Source organism: Entelurus aequoreus, linkage group LG21, assembly GCF_033978785.1.
Source record: "Entelurus aequoreus isolate RoL-2023_Sb linkage group LG21, RoL_Eaeq_v1.1, whole genome shotgun sequence".
Lineage (NCBI taxonomy): Eukaryota > Metazoa > Chordata > Actinopteri > Syngnathiformes > Syngnathidae > Entelurus > Entelurus aequoreus.
Genome location: NC_084751.1, coordinates 33,043,684 through 33,069,473, shown reverse-complemented (window position 1 = coordinate 33,069,473; position 25,790 = coordinate 33,043,684). Strand labels below are relative to the sequence as shown.

Sequence of the window (25,790 nt, the reverse complement as noted above, 5' to 3'; positions counted from 1 at the left end):
TGTTGTGTGTCAGTGTATTAACGTGCCGGCTGGAATAAACACACGCTGAGAAATAGCTCCGTGCCTTCCTACTTTATGGGTTATATATAAACCTATGGATAACGGAGACATATATAATAGTCTCCTTGTTGTGTGTGCAGTTGCGCACTGAGCTCCAAAAGCCGTAGATGTTATAACATTACTGGGCCGGCACGCTGTTTATAAGGAGGAAAAGTGGACGTGACGACAGGCTGTCCTCACTCAGGTCCGGCTGGAAATCGGGAGAAATTCGGGAGAATGGTTGTCCCGGGAGATTTTCGGGAGAGGCACTGAAATTCGTGAGTCTCCCGGAAAATTTGAGAGGGTTGGCAAGTATGGTTTCTGGAGTATAAATATTTGGGGTTTTGGCACCAGCAGCTAGACTGGATCTGACCAATCTAAGTCTAAGACTAGATCTGACCAATCTAAGTCTATGAGCATGAACTGATGAAGCCGACTCGACTGACTCGTCTTCTAAGACAAACCAAACAGTCCAGTTGCGATCGATTGAATGCCCTGAGAAAACACAATGTAACATTTAAAGATCTATTTCTCACTATACCTGTACATGTGGGTGTAAACACAGTCTGTGGACCAATTAAACAAGAACTACCCCTGAGACACACACCCTCAATTGAATATCATTTTATTCTTTCATGTGGCAGAGACTGTAATAAGGCAAACTCTTTTGGCATTATGTTTTATACGTCAGTAGTCTAGGTCAGGAGTCATTGACTACTGTACATTTATCCAAGGGCCAGATTTTCCCCCCGAAAGACACTGTGAGGCACGGATGCTACTGTTAATAATAATAATAAAAAATGTGCGGACGTACAGTTTATCACAAGTTAATAGGAACTATTGTGGAGGCCATCTTAGATTTTTACAAAACAATGACCCACAAGGAATAGGTTCAATACGGCCTATGACCATACATGTGCTTCACAAAAACTGATTTTTTTGTTAATGGGAAAGACGGCATAAGATTGTTTCAATTGTTAATATACATCACAAAGTATAATCTCAGAAAGGTTGAGCAGATGCTAAAACGATATACAGTATATACTTCTTAAGAGGACCTTTGTAAGTGATACGCTACAGTCAAATCCAGTTGGGCTGGAATGTTAATGATCACAAATTTGCCCAATAAGGAATAACATGAGACATCACCTACCAGTTATCTTAAGTTCCTTCTGCAAAATGTCACCAAATCCTCAGTGGATGACACACAGCGCAATAAAGCCTCATGCAGTTCTGGGTGGCAGCCTCTGTTTGTAGATTCCAGCCAAAGCTTTGGCAGCACTCTGGATCATCTGCCTTTGTGCCATCCCTGTCATGGCCAAATGCCATTGTGTTCTATTGATGTTGGGCAGACTGCGCTCCAGGATCTCACCAACTGTAACTGTAAGACCAGACCAACGAAGGCTGTAGTCTGGAGGGGTCTGGGACTGAGCCTGTGTGCAGATGACAAACATATTTTATTTGCGTTGATTTAAAATTGTGTTTCTCCATTCAACCCTCTTTTAAAGCCTTGGCCAGTTTGCTTAATAAAAAAATAAATAAATCAAGTGTATCTAATCAGCTACAAGGTCAACATTGATTAATCTTGGTCTAAAAGTGACATAGAGACTGGATGCTGGATGAAATGTGACTTCTTCAGTGTCGAAACATGAACGTGTTACTGATTAGCATTAGCAAAATACAGCTAAGATGCACTCTACAATCAAACAGCGATTGTCTAATACAGTAAATACAATACTTACAGTATAAACTAGAGATGTCCGATAATGGCTTTTTTGACGATATCCGATATTCCGATATTGTCCAACTCTTAATGACCAATTCCGATATCAACCGATACCGATATATACAGTTGTGGAATTTAACATGCCTCAAAACAGCAGCTTGGAATTTGGGACATGCTCTCCCTGAGAGAGCATGAGGAGGTTGAGGGCGGCGGGTGTTAGGGGGTAGCGGAGTCGTGTATATTGTAGCGTCCCGGAAGAGTTATTGCTGCAAGGGGTTCGGGTATTTGTTCTGTTGTGTTTGTGTTGTGTTATAGTGCGGATGTTCTCCCGAAATGTGTTTGTCATTCTTGTTTGGTGTGGGTTAACAGTGTGGCGCATATTTTAACAGTGGTAAAGTTGTTTATACGGCCACCCTCAGTGTGACCTGTATGGCTGTTGACCAAGTATGCATTGCATTCACTTGTATGTGTGAAAAGCCGTAGATAATATGTGATTGGGCCGGCACGCAAAGGCAGTGCCTTTAAGGTTTATTGGCACTCTGTACTTTTCCCTACGTCCGTGTACACAGCGCCGTTTTAAAAAGTCATACATTTTACTTTTTGAAACCGATACCGATCATTTTGAAACCAATACCGATAATTTCCGATATTACATTTTAAAGCATTTATCGACCGATAATATCGGCACTCCGATATTATCGGACATCCCTAGTATAAACAATTTGTGAACTCAAAAGACGAGACTGGCACATTCGACATAATAGCAAAGACTACTTCCTGACTACGGCAACACACCCTGGATAAACTGAAATGAGTGCATACTTACTGTGATATCTTAGTATATTAACTCAAAAAGAGAAACTTATTTTCAGATTTGTTAGCGTTATTTACAGAGAGTGCGGCAACAAACTGACACTTTCTGAGGCTTTCGTGGGCCACGTAAAACGATGTGGCATGCCAGAGTTGAACCCTGGGCCTAGAGTTTGACACCTGTGCTTTAGGCAAATTACTAATAATTACTAACAAACAAAATGATGTAATAGAACCGAAAAAAGCTGTCAGAACAAAAAGAAGGAGTGTTAATACGGTTGGTAGTCTTGTTAACTGAATATCCTGCAATCTGTGTTTTAGGCTGTTAGAACGGTTCAAAATGGGAAAAGGATACAAGTTCCTTACAATACCTCCAGAGGTAATCAAGAAAGGCAAAAGAGTAGAAGATTTTATGAAAAACGACAAGAAAAGTGAGCAAGCAGAGTCGAAGACGGCACAAGTTTTCAGTGATCACTTTGTTAAAGATTTGTTTGATATAGTTTTAACGTTTAGTACTTCCCATTCAAGTATTATCTTTTTATTACTTGTATTTTATCTTGTTTCGGATTTCAAAATGCATTTTTGCTACGAGTGTTTCGAAAAGCACCAACTCGGCGAGTCTAAATAAAAGAAAGCTAATGTGAGCGAAACCTAAAAGAGTTAAGTTTTTACTAGAGATGTCCGATAATGGCTTTTTTGCCCATATCCGATATTTCGATATTGTCCAACTCTTAATTACCGATTTCAATATCAACCGATACCGATATATACAGTCGTAGAATTAACACATTATTATGCCTAATTTTGTTGTGATGCCCCGCTGGATGCATTAAACAATGTAACAAGGTTTTCCAAAATAAATCAACTCAAGTTATGGAAAAAAATGCCAACATGGCACTGCCATATTTATTATTGAAGTCACAAAGTGCATTATTTTTTTTTAACATGCCTCAAAACAGCAGCTTAGAATTTGGGACATGCTCTCCCTGAGAAAGAATGAGGAGGTTGAGGTGGGCGGGGTTGGGGTAGGGGATAGTGGGGTTGTATATTGTAGCGTCCCGGAAGAGTTAGTGCTGCAAAGGGTTCTGGGTATTTGTTCTGTTGGGTTTTTGTTGTGTTACGGTGTGGATGTTCTCCCGAAATGTGTTTGTCATTCTTGTTTGGTGTGGGTTCACAGTGTGGCGCATATTTGTAACAGTGTTAAAGTTGTTTATACGGCTACCCTCAGTGTGACCTGTATGGCTGTTGACCAAGTATGCATTATTCACTTGTGTGTGTAAAAAGCCGTAGATATTATGTGATTGGGCTGGCACGCAAAGGCAGTGCCTTTAAGGTTTATTGGCGCTCTGTACTTCTGTAATACATTTTACTTTTTGAAATCGATACCGAAAATTTTGAAACCGATACAGATAATTTCCGATATTACATTTTAAAGCATTTATCGGCCGATAATATCGGCAGTCCGATATCGGACATCTCTAGTTTTTACCATAAATGAAGCTTTCAGCACATACACAACGTTGAGATCTATAGTTATATTTTGATAAAGACAGAAAAAAACAGGCATAATCGTAAACCACGCGTGCAACAAATATGGCTGTAGACACAATGTAAAATCAATAAATGCAACCTTACTCGAGAAAAAACTATGCGTATTTATCCGTGAGAGTCTTGACATCAATTTAAATGACCCAGCCACACACAAATACCGGTAAGTTATAGACCTTTTCCAAGTTTTCTTGTCTTTTCGTGTGGAAAGGCATCTGTAGCACCAGAGTTCGACATGTCTGGGAACCCGACGGACGGATAATCCTTGGGATCACTTGAACTTTAAAAAAAATAACGTATAGGGATAGATTCCATTGCAAAGTTGGATTTTTTGCTCGTATTTGCTTTTTAATGGTAAAATAGGCTCCAGAACCCCCTGTAATCCCGAAAGGGACAACCGGTAGAAAATGGATGGATGGATCTAGGACCCTGGCATACACAGATATTTCGCACTCTGTCTGCTGCACAGTAGCCATATTGGTTTGGTGACATACCCCTTGATTTACTTCTGTTCAAAAGTCACATGAAGGAAAATAACCTATAATGACCTGTTTTCATGTCACATAGTTATTTGTGGTGTTCTGTTACAGGTGAGCATTGATATGTACCTGCTGGACATGTTCCAGTGCCAAAGGAGTTGCCTGGGTGAAGACCTCCACTTTGATGTTATTAGCCGGGTCTTCAAGGATCAAACAGCCAATGTCAAACCACCTGCAGGGAAAACCAGCATTCTCAGGCATGAGACTTGTGTACACTTACACGAGCCTGTTTTCTATATAGGGGTGCATTCACAATTATTGTGCGGTACTCTGGTCCGGACCAAAAGGTAAGAAAAAGATACTTGGTGCAAACTTTAAGTGTTCACACGGTTTGTCTGAGGTGAGTTAAGCATGCAAAGCCAAGCTTTGATTGGACTGCGCATAAGACGTGCATACCGGGCAACAAACCTCATGCATACAAAACATATGCTTGTAGTAGTACTACAGTGCATCCGGAAAGTCTTCAAAGTGCTTAATTTTTTCCCCATTGTGTTATTTCAGTTATTCTCCAGAATTCCACACACATAAAACCCCATAATGACAAAATTAACACACGTTTTTGTAATTGTTTGCAGATGTACAGTATAACAATATTTTTAAAAAAATTAGGGCCATCAAAGTTAATGCATGCGATTATTACAAAAAATAGTGCTTTAATCATGTACAAATGCATATCAAAGGGCTGTTCTCAACTTGCTCAAAGTTACATTCTGCAAACAAAAAAATATACCAAGAACACCACCAGCTAGCTTATGTTTCCATTAGCGGCTTAAGAGAACACACAGTAGAACCTCGATTTACAAACCCCTCTATTTGCAAACTTTTTGATTGACAAACTTTTAGATTGAGCCAAATATGCCTCTGTGTGCGAACCATGGCGTGCGTTTACAGTTCAGCTTTATTTTGTTAATAAAAAGATTGTCAAACATTACCCCTTATATATATATATATATATATATATATATATATATATATATATATATATATATATATATATATATATATATATATATATATATATATATATATATATATATATGTGTATACATGTGTATGTGTGTATACATGTGTATGTGTGTGTATATATATATATATATATATATATACTACTGTTCAAAAGTTTGGGGTCACATTGAAATGTCCTTATTTTTGAAGGAAAAGCACTGTACTTTTCAATGAAGATAACTTAAAACTAGTCTTAACTTTAAAGAAATACACTCTATACATTGCTAATGTGGTAAATGACTATTCTAGCTGCAAATGTCTGGTTTTTGGTGCAATACCTACATAGGTGTATAGAGGCCCATTTCCAGCAACTATCACTCCAGTGTTCTAATGGTACAATGGGTTTGCTCATTGGCTCAGAAGACTAATTGATGATTAGAAAACCCTTGTGCAATCATGTTCACATCTGAAAACAGTTCAGCTCGTTACAGAAGGTACAAAACTGACCTTCCTTTGAGCAGATTGAGTTTCTGGAGCATCACATTTGTGGGGTCAATTAAATGCTCAAAATGGCCAGAAAAAGAGAACTTTCATCTAAAACTCGACAGTCTATTCTTGTTCTTAGAAATGAAGGCTATTACACAAAATTGTTTGGGTGACCCCAAATGCATTTTCTTTATTTTCATGACTATTTACATTGTAGATTGTCACTGAAGGCATCAAAACTATGAATTAACACATGGGGAGTTATGTACTTAACAAAAAAAGGTGAAATAACGGAAAACATGGTTTATATTCTAGTTTCTTCAAAATAGCCTCCATTTGCTCTGATTACTGTTTGCACACTCTTGGCATTCTCTCGATGAGCTTCAAGAGGTTGTCACCTGAAATGGTTTTCACTTCACAGGTATCATAGTTTTGATGCCTTCAGTGACAATCTACAATGTAAATAGTCATGGAAAAAAAAGAAAACTCATTGAAATGGGTGCCATGATTGGGTATAAAAGTAGATTCCATGAAATGCTCAGTCATTCACAAACAAGGATGGGGCGAGGGTCACCACTTTGTCAACAAATGCGTGAGCAAATTGTTGAACAGTTTAAGAAAAACCTTTCTCGACCAGCTATTGCAAGGAATTTAGGGATTTCATCATCTACGGTCCGTAATATCGTCAAAGGGTTCAGAGAATCTGGAGAAATCACTGCACGTAAGCAGCTAAGCCCGTGACCTTCGATCCCTCAGGCTGTACTGCATCAACAAGCGACATCAGTGTGTAAAGGATATCACCACATGGGCTCAGAAACACTTCAGAAACCCACTGTCAGTAACTACAGTTGGTCGCTACATCTGTAAGTGCAAGTCAAAACTCTCCTATGCAAGGCGAAAACGGTTGATCAACAACACCCAGAAACGCCGTCGGCTTCGCTGGGCCTGAGCTCATCTAAGATGGACTGATACAAAGTGGAAAAGTGTTCTGTGGTCTGACGAGTCCACATTTCAAATTGTTGTTGGAAACCGTGGACGTCGTGTCCTCCGGACCAAAGAGGAAAAGAACCATCCGGATTGTTATAGGCTCAAAGTTGAAAAGCCAGCATCTGTGATGGTATGGGGGTGTATTAGTGCCCAAGACATGGGTAACTTACACATCTGTGAAGGCGCCATTAATGCTGAAAGGTACATACAGGTTTTGGAGCAACATATGTTGCCATCCAAGCCCCTGCTTATTTCAGCAAGACAATGCCAAGCCACGTGTTACATCAACGTGGCTTCATAGTAAAAGAGTGCGGGTACTAGACTGGCCTGCCTGTAGTCCAGACCTGTCTCCCATTGAAAATGTGTGGCGCATTATGAAGCCTAAAATACCACAACGGAGACCCCCGGACTGTTGAACAACTTAAGCTGTACATCAAGCAATAATGGGAAAGAATTCCACCTGAGAAGCTTAAAAAATGTGTCTCCCCAGTTCCCAAACGTTTACTGAGTGTTGTTAAAAGGAAAGGCCATGTAACACAGTGGTGAACATGCCCTTTCCCAACTACTTCAGCACGTGTTGCAGCCATGAAATTCTAAGTTAATTATTATTTGCAAAAAATAAATAAAGTTTATGAGTTTGAACATCAAATATCTTGTCTTTGTAGTGCATTCAATTGAATATGGGTTGAAAAGGATTTGCAAATCATTGTATTCCGTTTATATTTACATCTAACACAATTTCCCAACTCATATGGAAACGGGGTTTGTATTATACATGTATATATATTTATGCATATATATTTGAAAATATGCCAAAATATATAATTTATTTTTTTCAATTGTTGCTGCTGATTGTACAATGTACTTTGTACTTTGTTCAAGAGACATTTAATTATTTTTTCATTTAAAACAACTAGCATCTTCTTCTGGTGGTATTTAACTTTAACTTTAATGTAGTCGTGTTTAGAGACTCCACTTCAGTCGCTCAATGTGCCTGCTGAAAGAGGCGAGCATGATGCGCTGTTGCTCCAGTCGGTCTTTCCCTCCTTAAAAGCCACCACTGTCCTCTTGATATTTGCACATTTTGTAGATGGCTGTCAGTGGGTGTACAGTATTTGGGATATATTAAAACTATGTCCACATTGCAGACATGCTGACAACGTTCCAGATAATGGCGTGCGTTTTGTTTACATTCGGTTTCTGCAGCCTTGTTTTCGGTAATCAAAGTCTTTTTCCGGTTGTCGAGCTTTGGGTACATCACTTGTCAATAATGCGCAAATAATAGGCTAGGTATATCAATTCACACTGTAACGACCAGTTAATGTTTTATGTTCGTGTGGTTTGGATTTGATGTCAGTTTTTCCTATGTACAGTGATAAAATATTGCACAGTATACATAATCGCTAGGTGGATAGACGTTTGGCGGTCAGAAGGTTAGTTAATGAATAAATTTAACTAACAAGTTACTGAATAATCTTTGCACAGACAACACTGAAAAAGTTTTTACTGCCATGTTTATATATTTAACTTGAAAGTTTTTGAAATATTGAGCTATTCAAACATTTTTTTTTTTTATTAATAATATTTTCATTATTACATTTTAATAATAAAACATTCATTGTATTATTTGTAATACATTTGTATCTCATTTTTATCCTTTTAAATGTTTGTTTGTTCCTTAACACTGCACAAGCTATATACAGTCTGTCGTTGACATAAAAAAACATTTCTACATCTTTGATTTAACTTTTTTTTTTCTTTATACTCTTTTTCACATATGTTGAATTGTACAATTATAATTAAGTGATGTTCATTTTCTAACTTGTTCAGCATATCTGAAACAGATAGAAATAGTAAATGATTCACTTTCACTTTGTCTAGCACTTTTCTCTTTAAAGTACTCAAAGTGCTTGACATCATTCACCTACTGATGACAGCATCAGGAGCAACTAAGTGTTCAGTATCTTGCCCAACAATACTGGTCACACAAGTACTCGGGAGCCCTGCTGCCATACAATAAATATTCTGTTTAGAGAACCTCAAAAACTGGTTTTGTTGCTTACTTCTCAGGAAAGAGTTCCGCAATAAAGTTTTCCATAGAGACCACTGGCTGCTTCTCATGGATCACCCCAGATCTTCTGAGACCATCAATGCGCTCCTGAGCCCCCTGCACAACAGAGAAAAAGTCAGTTAGTCATATTTTACTTGATTTCGGAAAATTTTTGTTGCTCACCATCACTTTGGTCAACAAAAGGGTCCAAATAATTGATGCAATGCTTGTTTTCAAAACAAAAAGGCATGAAAATATAGTAGAACCACTAAAGTTAGGGGTGTTCCAATCTTTTGGTTTCTGCCGTTAAAGTCCTTTGTGTATGAGCGGACTTATTCTGAGTTTGTAAACATAAAAAAAAAAAGACACAACACTGATTTTGTCTCTAGTATTGATTATATACTGATACTACCCTTAGTATCGACACTACCGATAAATGTATTGATCCACCATCCCATTACGTGTACGCCTTGCCATTCCACAGAAACAGACATCAATGGATTATCCTCTCTCTTACTCTTTTTAATCCACTTGTTTTAATTTCCTGTTAATAACCGCTTACTTTCTGCTGTAACACGCTTCCATCTATACTTCTAAACTTTACTTAGCACTTATTTCTTCTGTTGGTTCAGTGGCTAGTTTACAATTAGCATGCCTTCTGGTCTGCTTCTGCTTGCTCTTACTCTGTGTGTAACATGGTGAGCCTCATCCTCCAGTGATAATTAATTTAACAATTAATTTAACAATTCAATAATTCTACCCACTCGACATCCATTGCAGCTAGTCACCCTGGAAGGGGGGGGTCCCAACATTAGGGGATGTTGTTGTGAGTTTGAGAAGCCCGTTGAGACATTTGTGATTAGGGGCTAAATAAATCCAATTTATTTGACTTGATTGATTTAACATTTTTGCTTCCATAATTCTATTTTAAAATTAAGCTACCATAAAAATTACCATTAAAATGGGACCGTTCATGTCTTTCAAGTCGGGCTGCAACGATGAAGTGATTAAATCGATGAACATTTTTTTCCGCTTCATATTCTGTTGCTTTGATTAATTGTTTATTGAGTGTTACTAATAAACATTGATAAAATTTGGACTGCGGAGTGCCGGGAACTTTATATACGTGGACATAGTTTCTGGACGGCGGTGGTGTGTGCGTGTCGTGATCTGTGTGGTGACCAACAGCGGACAGTTTACATTTTTTTAAATTAACGTTTAAAGTGTAATTTCAACATTGATGATGTGCAGTTATTAGAAAAAAAAGAATGAAGGTTATGTAAGCGGAAACATTGTTGTTTATTTCAACTATTATCCCTAAAATATACATTGAGTCTATAAAGTGTGTTTAATCCAATCAAATAATTAAACAAACTAATCCATAGATCAGTGTTTTTCAACTAGTGTGCCGTGAGATATTGTCTGGTGTGCCGTGGGAAATTATGCAACTTCACCTAATTGGTCCAAAAAATCCTCCATGTCAGTAGGTAGCAGCACGCAGTTAATTGCTTTGTAAAAGTCGGAATGTGTCGGGTGAGACGAGGATGGTTTGTTGTGATCCCAATATGCAGACCACAGCGGGAGGCAGCGTGCAGGTTAAAAGGTATGTAATGCTTAAACCAAAAATGAACGAAAGGGAAAGGAAAAGGCAATGGCGATGCAAAACGAAATCAAAACTGAACTGGCTACAAAGTAAACAGAAACAGAATGCTGGACGACAGCAAAAACTTACGGCGTCCACAAAGTACATCCGTACATGACATGACAATCACCAATGTCCACACAAAGAAGGATATCAACAACATAAATAGCCTTGCTTGCTAACACAAAGCAGGTGCGCGGAATAGCACTTAAAGGAAGACATGAAACTGCTACAGGAATACACCAACAAAACAGGAAGGGCCACCAAAATAACATCGCAAGACAAGAACTAAAGCACTACACACAGGAAAACACCAACAAACTCAATAAGGCACGACAACCTGGTGGAGTTTCATTTTTTAACGTTTTTTGCTGGTGGTGTGTCTCCGGATTTTTTAATGAAAAAAATGTGCCTTGCCTCAAAAAAGGTTGAAAAACACTGCCATAGATAACTTGATTACTTAGATAAACGATAGATGCAGTTCTACATTTAAGGGAGTAAACTTACAAAATAAGTGGGAGATCAAATGAGTCCCTCCACTGTACAAAGCTAAGTAGCATTGTAGGATTTTAAACTAATCAGGATCAGTAGTGTACCTGTTACACGCGCAATGAACACAGTTCCAGTTCAGATGTCAGATGATTAAGCTGCTCTTAATGTGTGCGCACAAAATAGATAACAATATTGTCAGTTATAAATAAGGAATTGTGCGTTATTTAGAATCATATTTTGATTATCAGTGTACGGTAATTGTTTTGCCCAACCTGTACATTTAATTCAATAGACCTTTACAATTATAAAAAGTGCAGTGGACATACCTTGAGCCCAGCTGCGTAGCCCACAGGCTGTGGGGCAATGTTGGACAGACCATTTTCCCCAGTGACCATGGCCATCCCGAACACCTCCTGAAAGGCCTCTCGGACTGCGTCAACATTCGCCTCTTTATCTGAAGTCACCACAATGTCGATATCCCCTCCAGACTCTGTAAGCAAGAATACATTATGTAAATGGGATTGTGGTCGGGCCTAATAGATCCCACCTGATTGGGACACTTATCATTTGATGTTGTCTGAAGCGTCATATGTTTTGACAAACAGAAAAAAAAGGTTATAAACTTGTTGTGCTTACTGATATAGGGAGCCATGCCAGGATCTAGAGTAGTGATCATGGACTCTACTGAATGTTTAGTCTTATCCAGGACTGATTTTACGACAGTGTTTCCTGCAACTCCCTAGAGAAAACAAAGAACAGCACAGAACAGAATCACAGATTACACTGTGTAGGTGTCACACCACGAGCATGCAGTTAGAGCAGTCCTTAACATATACACTATATTGCCAAAAGTATTTGGCCACCTGCCTTGACTCACATATGAACTTGAAGTGCCATACCATTCCTAAATTTCACACTCGGCACAATGCAGTCCGAAATGTACCGTTCTCCTGGCAACCTCCAAACCCAGACTGGTCCATCAGATTGCCAGATGGAAAAGCGTGATTCATCACTCCAGAGAAGGCGTCTCCACTGCTTTAGAGTCCAGTGGAGACGTGCTTTACACCACTGCATCCCACGCTTTGCATTGGACTTGGTGATGTAAGACTTAGATGCAGCTTCTTGGCCATGGAAACCCATTCCATGAAGCTCTCTGCGTACTGTACGTGGGCTAATTGGAAGGTCACATGAAGTTTGGAGCTCTGTAGCAACTGACTGTGCAGAAAGTCTTTGCACTATGCTGACCCCTCTCTGTCAGTTTACGTGGCCTACCACTTGGTGGCTGAGTTGCTGTTGTTCCCAAACTCTTCCATTTTCTTGTAATAAAGCCGACAGTTGACATTGGAATACTTAGGAGCGAGGAAATTTCACGACTGGATTTGTTGCACAGGTGGCTTCCTATGACAGTTCCACGCTGGAAATCACTGAGCTCCTGAGAGCGGCCCATTCATTCACAAACGTTAGTAGAAACAGTCTCCATGCCTAAGTGCTTGATTTTATACACCTGTGGCCGGGCCAAGACATTAGGACACCTGATTCTCATCATTTGGATGGGTGGCCAAATACTTTTGCATAGTGTGGGATATCAGTATCATGCATCAAACCACGCTTCAAAAAGATGCGCACTGCAAAACGTAAACATAACACAAATAAATAAATAAGCACAATATATTGCATGTATCAGGATGAGTTAAAAATATAAGTTTGAGATTGCACATTGAATTATCTTAATTGCACATAAAATTATCATAAAGTACTTCAGTGCATGTGGGCATTCATGGCCTTTCTAGACACTTGCGGAGCGTTTAACAGTGAGAGCCCATTATTCATTCAGTCTACATTCACACATAATTTTAAAAAGGTACTCTGGGGTGTTAAAATTAACAATGTACACCGAAACGAACATTGTGTCACAAAAGCATGATAAAATCCAAAACATGGATTTTGTGAACCAGTCCAGCACTAATGTTGACTGTCCTTTGTTTACATAAAGCTGACTTGTACAATGGGTGTGTGTATGATTGCGGGCCCGCCTCCCCAAACAGAGATAGTAGATGACATAGGGCTCACTCCATTCATATGATTCCCACTATGAAACAAATGCGGAAAAGTGCTAAACCCGATGCTCAGAGCGAACTATTTTGCTGACTTGTCGAAGGCGAGAGATGAAGACAACAAACGCTTGCAACTTATTGAGGCCAGTAAAATTATTGCGTTTATTTTCATCGATCGTTCAATGAAAACAGCCTATAGACCACAACTACGGCGGTCAGAAAGTACCTTGAAAATGGTCTGTAAAACAAAATCTATGCTAAATATTGACCAAAGAACTAACATTACATGTTATGTAGACTACAAGGAAGTCTTTAAAATTCTGAAAAAAATTATATAACCCCTTTAAATGGACAACATTTTAGTAGTTTCTATTTTTCCAACACCTTGATGAGCAGCACGGTAGAAGTATACATAAATACATCTAAATGAAGTAACCATTTTTATTGTTAGTTACACATGCCTAAAATATCTCAAGATGAATTTAAAAACCAATGTCTACATTAGAGTAACTGAATATGTGTACACTTCATAATCCAATTAGTCGACTAATTGTTAAGATAGTCGATAATTATCAAAATAGTCGTTGGTAGTAGTAGTATTTGGGCAGCAACTAGCACTGATGTAAGCACATTTGATCCGTATTACCTTGAAAAAGCCCCATATTCCTCCACCGGAATTGTTCTCTCCAAAGACCCTGGGATCTTCCTGCTCCTCTGGAAATGTGATAGGAGATCTGGCATCCAAAGCACCTGTCATGACAGGCTGCTGAACCATGGGGCTGGACACTACATCTAGAAATGGAAACAAAACTATGAAATCTCAATGGCTAAAGTGGTTTGCTTCTGTTGGTCTCCTAATATTAGTTAGAGGTGAGTAGTAAATGCTGTAGTAGGATCTCTCTGTCTCTTAAATGCACGTACACACAGGTTGTAGTGTAAGTAGTAAAGTACCATTACAAAATAGTAAATTAATCAAACATTACTCACCTTTTAGTCAGTAGTTGAGTAGTTGTTTTTACTAAATACTTACTGAGTCAAGTATTTATTTGGATGATTACTCTTTACTAAAGATGTCCTATAATGGCTTTTTTGCCGATATCCGATATTGTCCAACTCTTAATTACCGATTCCGATATCAACCGATACCGATATATACAGTCATGGAATTAACACATTATTATGCCTAATTTTGTTGTGATGCCCCGCTGGATGCATTAAACAATGTAACAAGGTTTTCCAAAATAAATCAACTCAAGTTATGGAAAAAAATGCCATCATGGCACTGCCATATTTATTATTGAAGTCACAAAGTGCATTATTTTTGTTAACATGCCTCAAAACAGCAGCTTGGAATTTGGGACATGCTCTCCCTGAGAGAGCATGAGGAGGTTGAGGTGGGCGGGGTTGGGGAATGGGATTTGAGGGTTGGTAGGGGATAGCGGGTGGTGTATATTGTAGCGTCCCGGAAGAGTTAGTGCTGCAAGGGGTTCTGGGTATTTGTTCTGTTGTGTTTATGTTGTGTTACGGTGCGGATGTTCTCCCAAAATGTGTTTGTCATTCTTGTTTGGTGTGGGTTCACAGTGTGGCGCATATTTGTAACAGTGTTAAAGTTGTTTATACGATCACCCTCAGTGTGACCTGTATGGCTGTTGACCAAGTATGCCTTGCATTCACTTGTGTGTGTGAAAAGCCGAAGATATTATGTGACTGGGCCGGCACGCAAAGGCAGTGCCTTTAAGGTTTATTGGCGCTCTGTTCTCCTCCCTACGTCCGTGTACACAGCTGCGTTTTAAAAAGTCATAAATTTTACTTTTTGAAACCGATACCGATAATTTTGAAACCGATACCGATAATTTCCGATATTACATTTTAAAGCATTTATCGGCCGATAATATCGGCAGTCCGATATTATCGGACATCCCTACTCTTTACTTTTACTTGACTCATATTACTGTAAAGTAACAATATCTTTACTTGAGTAATTTTTTGGGCTTCTCTACCCACCTTTGATATTAGCTGAACTTTGTTGTGTTGTCTTAGGTTTTTGAGGAGGTACATTTTTAGAGAGGGGCATTATAAAACTAGAATAAGGGCTTAGGGGTATTTTCTTAAAGAAAAAGGACTCGTCTGTGTGCTTCATGGGCACATAACTAGTCTTTTTACATAAGAATGTTTTACAGCAGGCAAGGAGATCAATCATTTCCATCGAGTGTATTCCAAATTGTGTTGAATACAGATCTCAAACGATGTGCAGAGTCTACTTGGTGAAATAATGTGATTCAACGTATTATTAAAAGGAACTATTTTAGACTACTACACTATAAGAACAGTAATGTTGTGTTTTAGAAATGTTTGTACAAAATATACCTGAAATCGAGGTAGGGCTGGAGAATGTTGGCATGAGCGGTGTCTGCGGTGTTCGACCAGCATGACCCCGCGTGATATCATATCCTGAGCTCAGGAAGTAGTTGGTAAGAGGCGGCCCGACGGGAGGTGCACCAGAGGATATGGGCGGTGGTCCAGTGGAAGAGGCCGGGGGCGGCACTGACACGGCAGGAACAGCGGGGTAGGGAGAGGCGGTGCTGAAAGGAGGAGCAAGTGAAGATGGAGGAGGAAAAATGGACGGTGGAGCAATGGGACCGCTAAAAGCAGGAAGGGAAGGACCGGGTTGGGGTGGAGCACTGATTGAGAGGGAGCCAATGGACACTGAACTGGAGCCTGCAGGAATAACGGGGCTGGACAGACCTGAAACACACAATTTAATACTGGTTTCTACTTTGTGTCTAAAAGCACAATGCCAAAACTATTTAAAAAAATAATCACGAAATCAATTTCACAGGGCAGCACAATGGAGCATGTGGATGTACCGTATTTTCCGGACCACAGGGCGCACCGAATTATAAGGCGCACTGCCAATGAATGGTCTATTTTTGATCTTTTTTCATATATTAGGTACACCGGATTATAGGGCGCATTAAAGGAGTCATATTATTATTATTTTTTTCTAAATGGAAAACACTTCCTTGTGGTCTACATAACATGTAATGGTGGTTCTTTGGTCAAAATGTTGCATACATTAGGTTTTACAGATCATCTTCAAGCCGCTTCCTGACAGTCGCTTCCGGATGCGCCGTTTTGTGGGCGGTCTTATTTACTTGGCTCAACTTCGACAGCGTCTTCTCCCCGTCATCTTTGTTGTAGCAGTGTAGCGTGCAAGGACGGGAGTGGAAGAAGTGTCAAAAGATGGAGCTAACTGTTTTAATGACATTCAGACTTTACTTAAATCAATAACGAAGCAGCATCTCCTCATCCGGAAACAACAACACAGGAAATGTGTCCTGTGAAAAACCGTCCGACCGTCCTCTCTAATAACTAAAGTTGGTATGTTTTAGCGCTTTCATGGCAAGTTACTGACAGATATAAGTTAGAACTTTACACTACTTTATATTAGAAATGGCAACATCGGAGGATGAATGTCCCATAACAAGAAGACAGAGAAAAAGAAGAAGCTTATCGATTACGGCATCGGCCCGAACGCGCACAATTTTTCAGGATTGACGCAGATCCCAAATACAGATCAGCAGGTACCAGAAGGTAAGAAAAGTTTCTTTTGCATAATATTGTGAAACAAAACGGCAGATAATATGTCTTACCTTATACACACACCATAATAATACTCTTATGTTTAATGCGGCAATAATCCCTCAAGCGGTGCGGCTTCATAGTTTACCAAAAATCGTACTAAAACATTTTGATAGATTTTTGAGCGCCGTGTGTAATTTTCTATATTTTCAATGGAACATTTAAAATGTTGGTGTTGTTTACTTGAGACCCATCATAGTGCAGTCTCACGTATCTCTCTTATGTTTGACTGCCATTTACTGGTCACACTTATCATTATACCATGTACCAAATAAAACGGCTTCGAGGTGGGTATGCTCAACAAAAATTATTCCTTACATTAGGCGCACCAGGTTATAAGGCGCACTGTCGAGTTTTGAGGGAAAAAAAAGATTTTAAGTGTGCCTTATAGTCCGAAAAATACAGTATGTTCTACTCCGGTTTCATCCCGCAGGTTAAAGCTAAAAAATATTGTTTAAAGGGGACCTATGATAGGAAAGGGGACCTCCAGATGGAGGGGAGCCAGATGAGGTGGTTCGGGCATCTAGTCAGGATGCCACCCGAACGCCTCCCTGGGGAGGTGCTTAGGGCGCTTCCGACCGGTCGGAGACCACGGGGAAAACCCAGGACAAGGTGGAGAGACTATGTCTCCCAGCTGGTTTGGGAACACCTCGGGATCCCTCATGAAGAGCTGGACGAAGTACCTAGGGAGAGGAAAGTCTAAGCTTCTCTGCTTAGGCTGCTGCACCCACGACCCGACTTCGGATAAGTGGAAGAAGATGGATAATTGGATGAAGGGGGGCCTATGATGAATTTTGTCTCTTCTGACTTGTAAATGTTACAAAGTTTCATACTAGTGTTAAACAATGCCAAAGTGTTAAATTATAAGGTTCATGCATTTTGGCATGAGCTTGCACGCAATTTTAGATGCCCCTGTTCGCAGGGTTTTTCCGTCTGGCAACGTGACATTAAATAAATTGGACAGACTTATTTGGACATTAAGTAAAGCTCTCAGCCAGAGATGGAGAAGCTCCTCCTCTCTGCTTCAGGCTACGAGGAAACACAGAAAAAGGTAGGATAAACTTGTTGTTTTTTCTAATCTTGGAATGTGCGTTATAACACCAACATGCAACATGAAGTGGCATAATTGCTGCTAAAAGGAGATTTTTTTTAATACAGGTGTACCAAATGCAGGTGAACCTATGGCGACAGGGATTCATGAATCTATGTTTTATGAACTTTATTTTCGACTATGTCTGGAACAAAATAGCGGTGACAACTTCAATATATATACAGCGCCTTGCAAAAATGTTTTTTTTAACTATTTTGTTACATTACAGCCTGTAATTTAAATGTTTTTAATCTACTTCAGGGTCAATTTTAAAGTTCTATTATTAGTTTTTAAACATCTTAATGGAATTGCGCCATCTTATCTATCTGACCTTCTTTTACACCCAAGGTGAGGCGGCATTTAGCCACTACAGCCTCCGCCTGTGAAACAGCCTCAGGATTGCAGAGACCGTTGATATTTAAAAAAAAAAAAAAAGGTTAAAACTAAGGCTGCAACTAACGATTAATTTGATAATCGATTAATCTGTCGATTATTACTTCGATTAATCGATTAATAATCGGATAAAGGAGAAACTACATTTCTATCCTTTCCAGTATTTTATTTAAAAAAAACAGCATACCATACTTATTTTGATGATTGTTTCTTAGCTGTTTGTACATGTTGCAGTTTATAAATAAAGGTTTATTAAATTAAAAAAAATTTGAAAAAAATAAAATTAAATACAAAAATTAAATACAATTAAAAATTGCCTCTGCGCATAGCATAGATCCAACGAATCGATGACTAAATTAATCGCCAACTATTTTTATAATCGATTTTAATCGATTTAATCGATTAGTTGTTGCAGAACCTAGTTAAAACACACTTCTTTAATCTGATTTATACTGATCATGTTAAACTCTTGAGTTCATAATTGTTATTCTGTTACTTACCATTTTATTTATTGCTATTATTACTACTACTATTTTCCCAATTGTAATGTAGTATTTATATTTTATTTTTGCATATATTTTAAAATATGTTTTATACTATTTTTTAGACGCTATTAACTTTAGCTATTCTCCAGTGTGGCGTTAGTGCCATGCGATGTTTTGTTATTGTCAATAGTGCTGTGTGAGCATGTGTGTTTTCTTCACTTGTGTTCCTGGTGTAAAGCACTTTGTGTTTCCACTTGCCTGTGCATGAAAAGTGCTATATAAATAAAGTTTGATTGATTGAATGATGTTCCAACACATTTACCCCCACACGTTAAGGGCATTTGTAAACTGTTGAGAGCAATTTATAGTGCTCATTTTTGTTGGTAAATGAGAGTCGATGAGAGATTATCATCACACTTCAACATCTCTGCCATGTAAATGCTGCATCTTTGCTAGGTCAGCATTAGAAATGAAAATATGTTGTCTTACCCTGGATAAATAAATGTAAAATAAATATACAAATACATGTAAACTGGGAAGTACATTTTTTTATACCACACTACATTACCCAGCAGGCTTAGTGCTCTAGACAGGAACAGGAAGTAGGTCTGAGCTACGTGGGAGGACAACAATTTTGTTGTTTGATCAACAAAGAGTTGATATATTGTACACGTGTTGTTGTTGTTGCGTCTACACAAGAAACAAACAAGTTTTGATTACACATTTGACGTGAGCGTTTTAGCGCTGCTCAGAGGCAAATTAAATTCGCCACAATGATCATTCAAAGGGATTGGTTGAATCAATCGCAACATCAGGAAATCTTGGGGAGACTGAACAGTGGTACCTTGAAAAATTAAAAACAGTGAAAATGATTTTAGACGCACACATCGTCTTCTTACCCATGCTCATTGGTGGAGAGCTGACTAAAGCTGCTGCACTCACAGAAAGTGTTGGGCTGGTTGGAGGCGTAGTCTCAATCCCGCTCTCTTCCATCATCTCCTTAGCCTTTAACGTCCACGTAAGAAGGAGAAGAAACTAACTGTAATACACACAGTATATTAAGAGGTTATTTCACAGCATTTGGATGAAACTCAAACAGGGTGAACATATTCTCTAGTAACACTTTTTCTTCAGCGAGCTGCGTCAATTCTCGGCATGCGAGCACGGAATCAGCGCAGAAGACGAACGCCTGCCATTTTGAAAAAATATGAGCCTGTGTTTTCATATACCGTAATTTCCGGACTATAAGCCGCACCTGACTATAAGCCGCACCAGCTAAATTTAGGGGAAAATACAGATTGCTCCATATATAAGCCGCACCCGACTATAAGCCGCAGGGTTTTGATGTGTAATTACCGTAGTATATAGGGGTTCCTGCTACCACGGAGGGGATTGTCGGGACAGAGATGACTGTTTGGGAACGCAAAGCGTCCCATTTATCAACAATAAATCTTTCAATCATTCAATCAAACTTTCACATCTTTGACATGGCGAACAGCATTCGTGCAGAGTACAAATAATACAACGGTGCAAAGTAATACAAAGTGCTCGCCTGCACGTTATCAAAATAACCAGCCTACCGGTATATGAAAAGTCAGTCTTTAATCATTGTGTCATCGTCTTCCTCCTGCGTACTAAAACCACCGAAATCCTCTTCGTCGGTGTCGGAGAAGAACAGGCCGTAAATAAGCCGCACCCTTGTATAAGCCGCAGGGACCAGAACGAGGGGAAAAAGTAGCGGCTTATAGTCCGGAAATTACGGTATATATTTATTCTTGGATTTGGCGCTTCTGGTTCGCCCTCTCTTATAAACAAATGATCATGAAATAGTAGCAGTATGTAGCACAACTGTAAGTGTGACTCCACTTTACAACAAACCTCATACACGCCTGGTTTCAGTTCAGTTCCAGTTTATTTCGAACATGCATACGATACTATGTAATGCATCACATATTTCCAGTTGTTTCATTACAGCACGTCCGAAAAGGAGTAAGAAGAAGCTGAGTTTATTTAATCTTACCCCTTTTCATACCATAGCAATTTTATCCTATTTCCTTGTTCTCTGTAACAGAACAGTGAACAAATAAATAATAAATGTATAATATATCATTGGAAGTATACACAAAATAATCTTTGTCTAAAAAAAAAATAAAAAAGGTTTCAAGATGTTCATCATAATTCTTGTTCTGTGTACTTTGTGAACACTTGAACAGTCTCTTAAACTGAATCATATTGGTGCTTTCTTTGATTTCTTTGGTTAATCCATTCCATAATTTAATTCCACATAGAGATATGCTAAAGGTTTTAAGTGTTGTACGAGCATACACATGTTTTAAATTAGATTTTCCTCTAAGTTTATATTTCTCCTCTTTTGTGGAGAAAAATAGTTGTACATTCTTGGGTAGCAGGTTATACCGGTAGTTTGCTTTGTACATACTTTTAGCTGTTTGCAAATGGACCAAAATCGTTGAATTTCAATATTTGTGATTCAATAAAGGGTTTGTATGTTCTCTATATCCAACATTATGTATTATTCTAATTGATCTTTTTTGTAACACCGTTAGTGAATGAAGCACACATTTGTAGTCGTTTCCCCATATTTCTACACAATAACTGAGATATGGTAACACTAGTGTGTGGAGCAGACGGCGTCCACAAAGTACATCCGTACATGACATGACAATCAACAATGTCCCCACAAAGAAGGATAGCGTCCGCACAACTTAAATAGTCTTGATTGCCAAAACAAAGCAGGTGCAGGAATATCGCTCAAAGAAAAGACATGAAACTGCTACAGGAAAATACCAACAAAACAGGAAAAGCAACCAAAATAGGAGCGCAAGACAAGAACTAAAACACGACAGACAGGAAAACGTCAAAAACCTGTGACAGGTCGTGACAGTAGACCTACTTTTAGACGAGAGTTATAGCAAATTCATATCCAACAATTGAGAAAACGACTTTTTATTGCCAATATCGGCTGCTGAGTTTAATTTTTCAATGATTTCTGCTGGTGGTGTGCCTCGGGATTTGTGCCTTGGCTCAGAAAAGGCTGAAAAACTCAGAGTTACAGTATGTTGCTAACTATAGGATTACAGCTGGTTTATGAAGCAGCACAACAAGGTGTCCCTTTTTTTTCCAGGGAGTTGGCAACCCTACATTCAGAGTATTGCACCCCCATTGTCAGGTTAATACAAAATATGTACCACAACTTTTCCCTTTTCTGAAAAATAATAAAAACTACAAAAGTACTTGTCCCAGGACCTATTTCGGACATTTTCTGAAAATGTCATCCAAATCAGTCTATTAGGTTACAGTATGTTGCTAACTATAGGATTACAGCTGGTTGCATTCTTTTATGAAGCAGCACAACAAGGTGTCCCTTTTTTTCCCCAGGGAGTTGGCAACCCTACATTCAGAGTATTGCACCCTCATTGTCAGGTTAATACAAAATATGTACCACAACTTTTCCCTTTTCTGAAAAATAATAAAAATTACAAAAGTACTTGTCCCAGGACCTATTTCGGACATTTTCTGAAAATTTCATACAAATCAGTCTTTTAGAGTATGTTGCTAACTATAGGATTACAGCTGGTTTATGAAGCAGCACAACAAGGTGTCCCTTTTTTTCCCAGGGAGTTGGCAACCCTACATTCAGAGTATTGCACCCCCATTGTCAGGTTAATACAAAATATGTACCACAACTTTTTCCTTTTCTGAAAAATAACAAAAAATACAAAAAAGGACCTATTTCGGACATTTTCTGAAAATTTCATCCAAATCAGTCTATTAGTTACAGTATGTTGCTAACTATAGGATTACAGCTGGTTGCATTCTTTTATGAAGCAGCACAAGGTGTCCCTTTTTTTCCCAGGGAGTTGGCAACCCTACATTCAGAGTATTGCACCCCCATTGTCAGGTTAATACAAAATATGTACCACAACTTTTTCCTTTTCTGAAAAATAATAAAAACTACAAAAAGGACCTATTTTGGACATTTTCTGAAAATGTCATCCAAATCAGTCTATTAGTTACAGTATGTTGCTAACTATAGGATTACAGCTGGTTGCATTCTTTCATGAAGCAGCACAACAAGGTGTCCCTTTTTTTTCCAGGGAGTTGGCAACCCTACAATCAGAGTATTGCACCCCCATTGTCAGGTTAATATAAAATATGTACCACAACATTTCCCTTTTCTGAAAAATAATAAAAACTACAAAAGTACTTGTCCCAGGACCTATTTCGGACATGTTCTGAAAATTTCATCCAAATCAGTCTATTAGTTACAGTATGTTGCTAACTATAGGATTACAGCTGGTTGCATTATTTAATGAAGCAGCACAACAAGGTGTCCCTTTTTTTTCCAGGGAGTTGGCAACCCTACATTCAGAGTATTGCACCCCCATTGTCAGGTTAATGCAAAATATGTACCACGACTTTTCCCTATTCTGAAAAATAATAAAAACTACAAAAATGACCTTTTTCGGACATTTTCTGAAAATGTCATCCAAATCAGTCTATTATTCACAGTATGTTGCTAACTATAGGATTACAGCTGGTTGATGAAGCAGCACAACAAGGTGTCCCTTTTTTTCCCAGGGAGTTGGCAACCCTACATTCAGAGTATTGCACCCCCATTGTCAGGTTAATACAAAATATGTACCACAACTTTTCCCTTTTCTTCGTTCAGACGTTAACTATATCCAGTCAGTGATAAGTAAACTCAACCCTTGAAAACCGACATATTATTTTAGCAACCAATTCAGTCGAGGAGCACCTCTACTGTTCCACATCAGCTGTCCACGTGTCCAAAGTTACTTCTTACGCGTTGAATAAACATTTAGAATACAAAATAACGAGTATTCATTTTTCTTGAATTAGGAAACGATTCCGTAAACATGTATGAAAGTTGCTAACAAAACATAAACAGTCTTACTACTCACCTGCTAGCTTGACAAGCTAATAACATGAACAACCACAGACCCACTTTGATGACGTAATGTGTTGCCACGTCTCCCATCAGGCACGGGACACGCCCCTTCAGGATGCGCGTCTCCGGCAAGGCTAAAGCTAGTGGGGGCGAAGTATTATGACGTGCCGACGTGGTTGCCATTTTAGCAGGGGCCACTCTCCCATTTATGGCAGTTCAATACAATTATAGGGTCAAATGGACAAAATTAACAACATCAATATTTAAATAAGTACTTCAATGTGTCATTGTGGTGAAGATTTACATCCAACTTGGAGAGGGCGAACCACCAAGTTTAATTAAAGGCCTACTGAAACCCACTACTACCGACCATGCAGTCTCATAGTTTATATATCAATGATGAAATCTTAACATTGCAACACATGCCAATACGGCCGGGTTAGATTAGTAAAGTGCAATTTTAAATTTCCCGCGAAATATTCTGCTGAAAACGTCTCGGTACGATGACGTTTGCGCGTGACGTCACGGATTGTAGCGGACATTTTGGGACACCATTGTGGACAGCTATCAAGTCGTCTGTTTTCATCGCAAAATTCCACAGTTTTCTGGACATCTGTGTTGGTGAATCTTTTGCAATTTGTTTAATGAACAATGAAGACAGCAAAGAAGAAAGCTATAGGTGGGAAGCGGTGTATTAGCGGACGGCTGCAGCAACACAAACACGTAGAGAACTGGGACAACAGAGACTCTCACCAGGAGGACTTTGAGTTGGATACGCAGGGGCGCCGCTAGGGATTTTGGGCCCCATTAAAATAATCTTTACAGGGCCCCCTGTATTATAATTTCATCATCATTAGGGGCCTCTCTGGGCCCCCCTCCATCATGGGCCCCTAGAATCTGTCTCCTTTACCCCCTCTTTTCGGCGCCCCTGTGGATACGCGCTACCATGAGTACGCAGCTGCGGCTTCCAAACATTTGATCGCTTGGCCGTACGTGCGTGCCGCTATGTGCATGTCACGTACGTGACTTTGGGGAAATACTGTATATGTGCTGTATGAACTTTGCGGAGGTGAACGGTACTTTGGGCTGTGGGATTGAGTGTGTTGTGCGGGTGTTTGATTTGTATTGGTGGGTTATATGGACGGGAGGGGGGAGGTGTTTCTTATGCGGGATTAATTTGTGGCATATTAAATATAAGCCTGGTTGTGTTGTGGCTAATAGAGTATATATATGTCTTGTGTTTATTTACTGTTTTAGTCATTCCCAGCTGAATATCAGGCCCCACCCGCCTCTCACAGTATCTTCCCTATCTGAATCGCTTCCACTGCCCTCTAATTCTTCACTCTCACTTTCCTCATCCACGAATCTTTCATCCTCGCTCAAATTAATGGGGTAATCGTCGCTTTCTCGGTCCGAATCGCTCTCGCTGGTGGCCATGATTGTAAACAATGTGCAGATGTGAGGAGCTCCACAACCTGTAACGTCACGCTACTTCCGGTACAGGCAAGGCTTTTTTATCAGCGACCAAAAGTTGCAAACTTTATCGTCGATGTTCTCTACTAAATCCTTTCAGCAAAAATATGGCAATATCGCAAAATGATCAAGTATGACACATAGAATGGACCTGCTATCCCCGTTTAAATAAGAAAATCTCATTTCAGTAGGCCTTTAAATAGTGGTATTTCAGTTTGAGCACATAATAAGATAAGGCCCCTTAGTTTGATATTCGCAAGGGGATTGAATTATGAGTTTATAAACATAATATCAACTTTAAAAAAAAGAAAGAAGATTTTGTGATGCTAAAAAATATTGATGTAGTCATAGTATTATCGACTAGATACGCACCTGCACTTGGTATCATTACAGTGGATGTTAGGTGTAGATCCACCAATGGCGTTTGTTTACATTTTGATGCCGGTGAGCTACGGTGTG

The 25,790-nt window shown here is 39.1% G+C and overlaps 1 protein-coding gene across 1 annotated transcript; it reads right to left on the bottom strand.

Moving 5' to 3' along the window:
- Positions 1–647: 647 nt before the first annotated feature.
- prrc1 (proline-rich coiled-coil 1) lies at positions 648–24,025 on the bottom strand. Its single transcript, XM_062032056.1, has 9 exons — positions 23,872–24,025; positions 19,828–19,967; positions 15,686–16,063; positions 13,965–14,110; positions 11,901–12,003; positions 11,591–11,754; positions 9,144–9,247; positions 4,732–4,834; positions 648–1,472 (listed from the first exon to the last, which is right to left on the bottom strand). Exons 2-9 carry the CDS (start codon positions 19,922–19,924, stop codon positions 1,263–1,265), a joined length of 1,305 nt encoding a protein of 434 aa, XP_061888040.1. The 5' UTR covers positions 19,925–19,967; positions 23,872–24,025; the 3' UTR covers positions 648–1,262.
- Between the last annotated feature and the right edge of the window lie 1,765 nt (positions 24,026–25,790).

What these genes read in the sequence shown, in the direction of transcription:
- prrc1 (XM_062032056.1), bottom strand. Translation starts at nt 19,924, where the DNA reads ATGATGGAAGAGAGCGGGATTGAGACTACGCCTCCAACCAGCCCAACA. An exon ending in CTCTCCACCAATGAGCATGG is followed by an intron (nt 16,064 to 19,827) that starts GTAAGAAGACGA and finishes TGTGTGTTTCAG; the next exon opens with GTCTGTCCAGCCCCGTTATT. An exon ending in GCGGAACTCTTTCCTGAGAA is followed by an intron (nt 4,835 to 9,143) that starts GTAAGCAACAAA and finishes TTTTCCCTGCAG; the next exon opens with GTGGTTTGACATTGGCTGTT.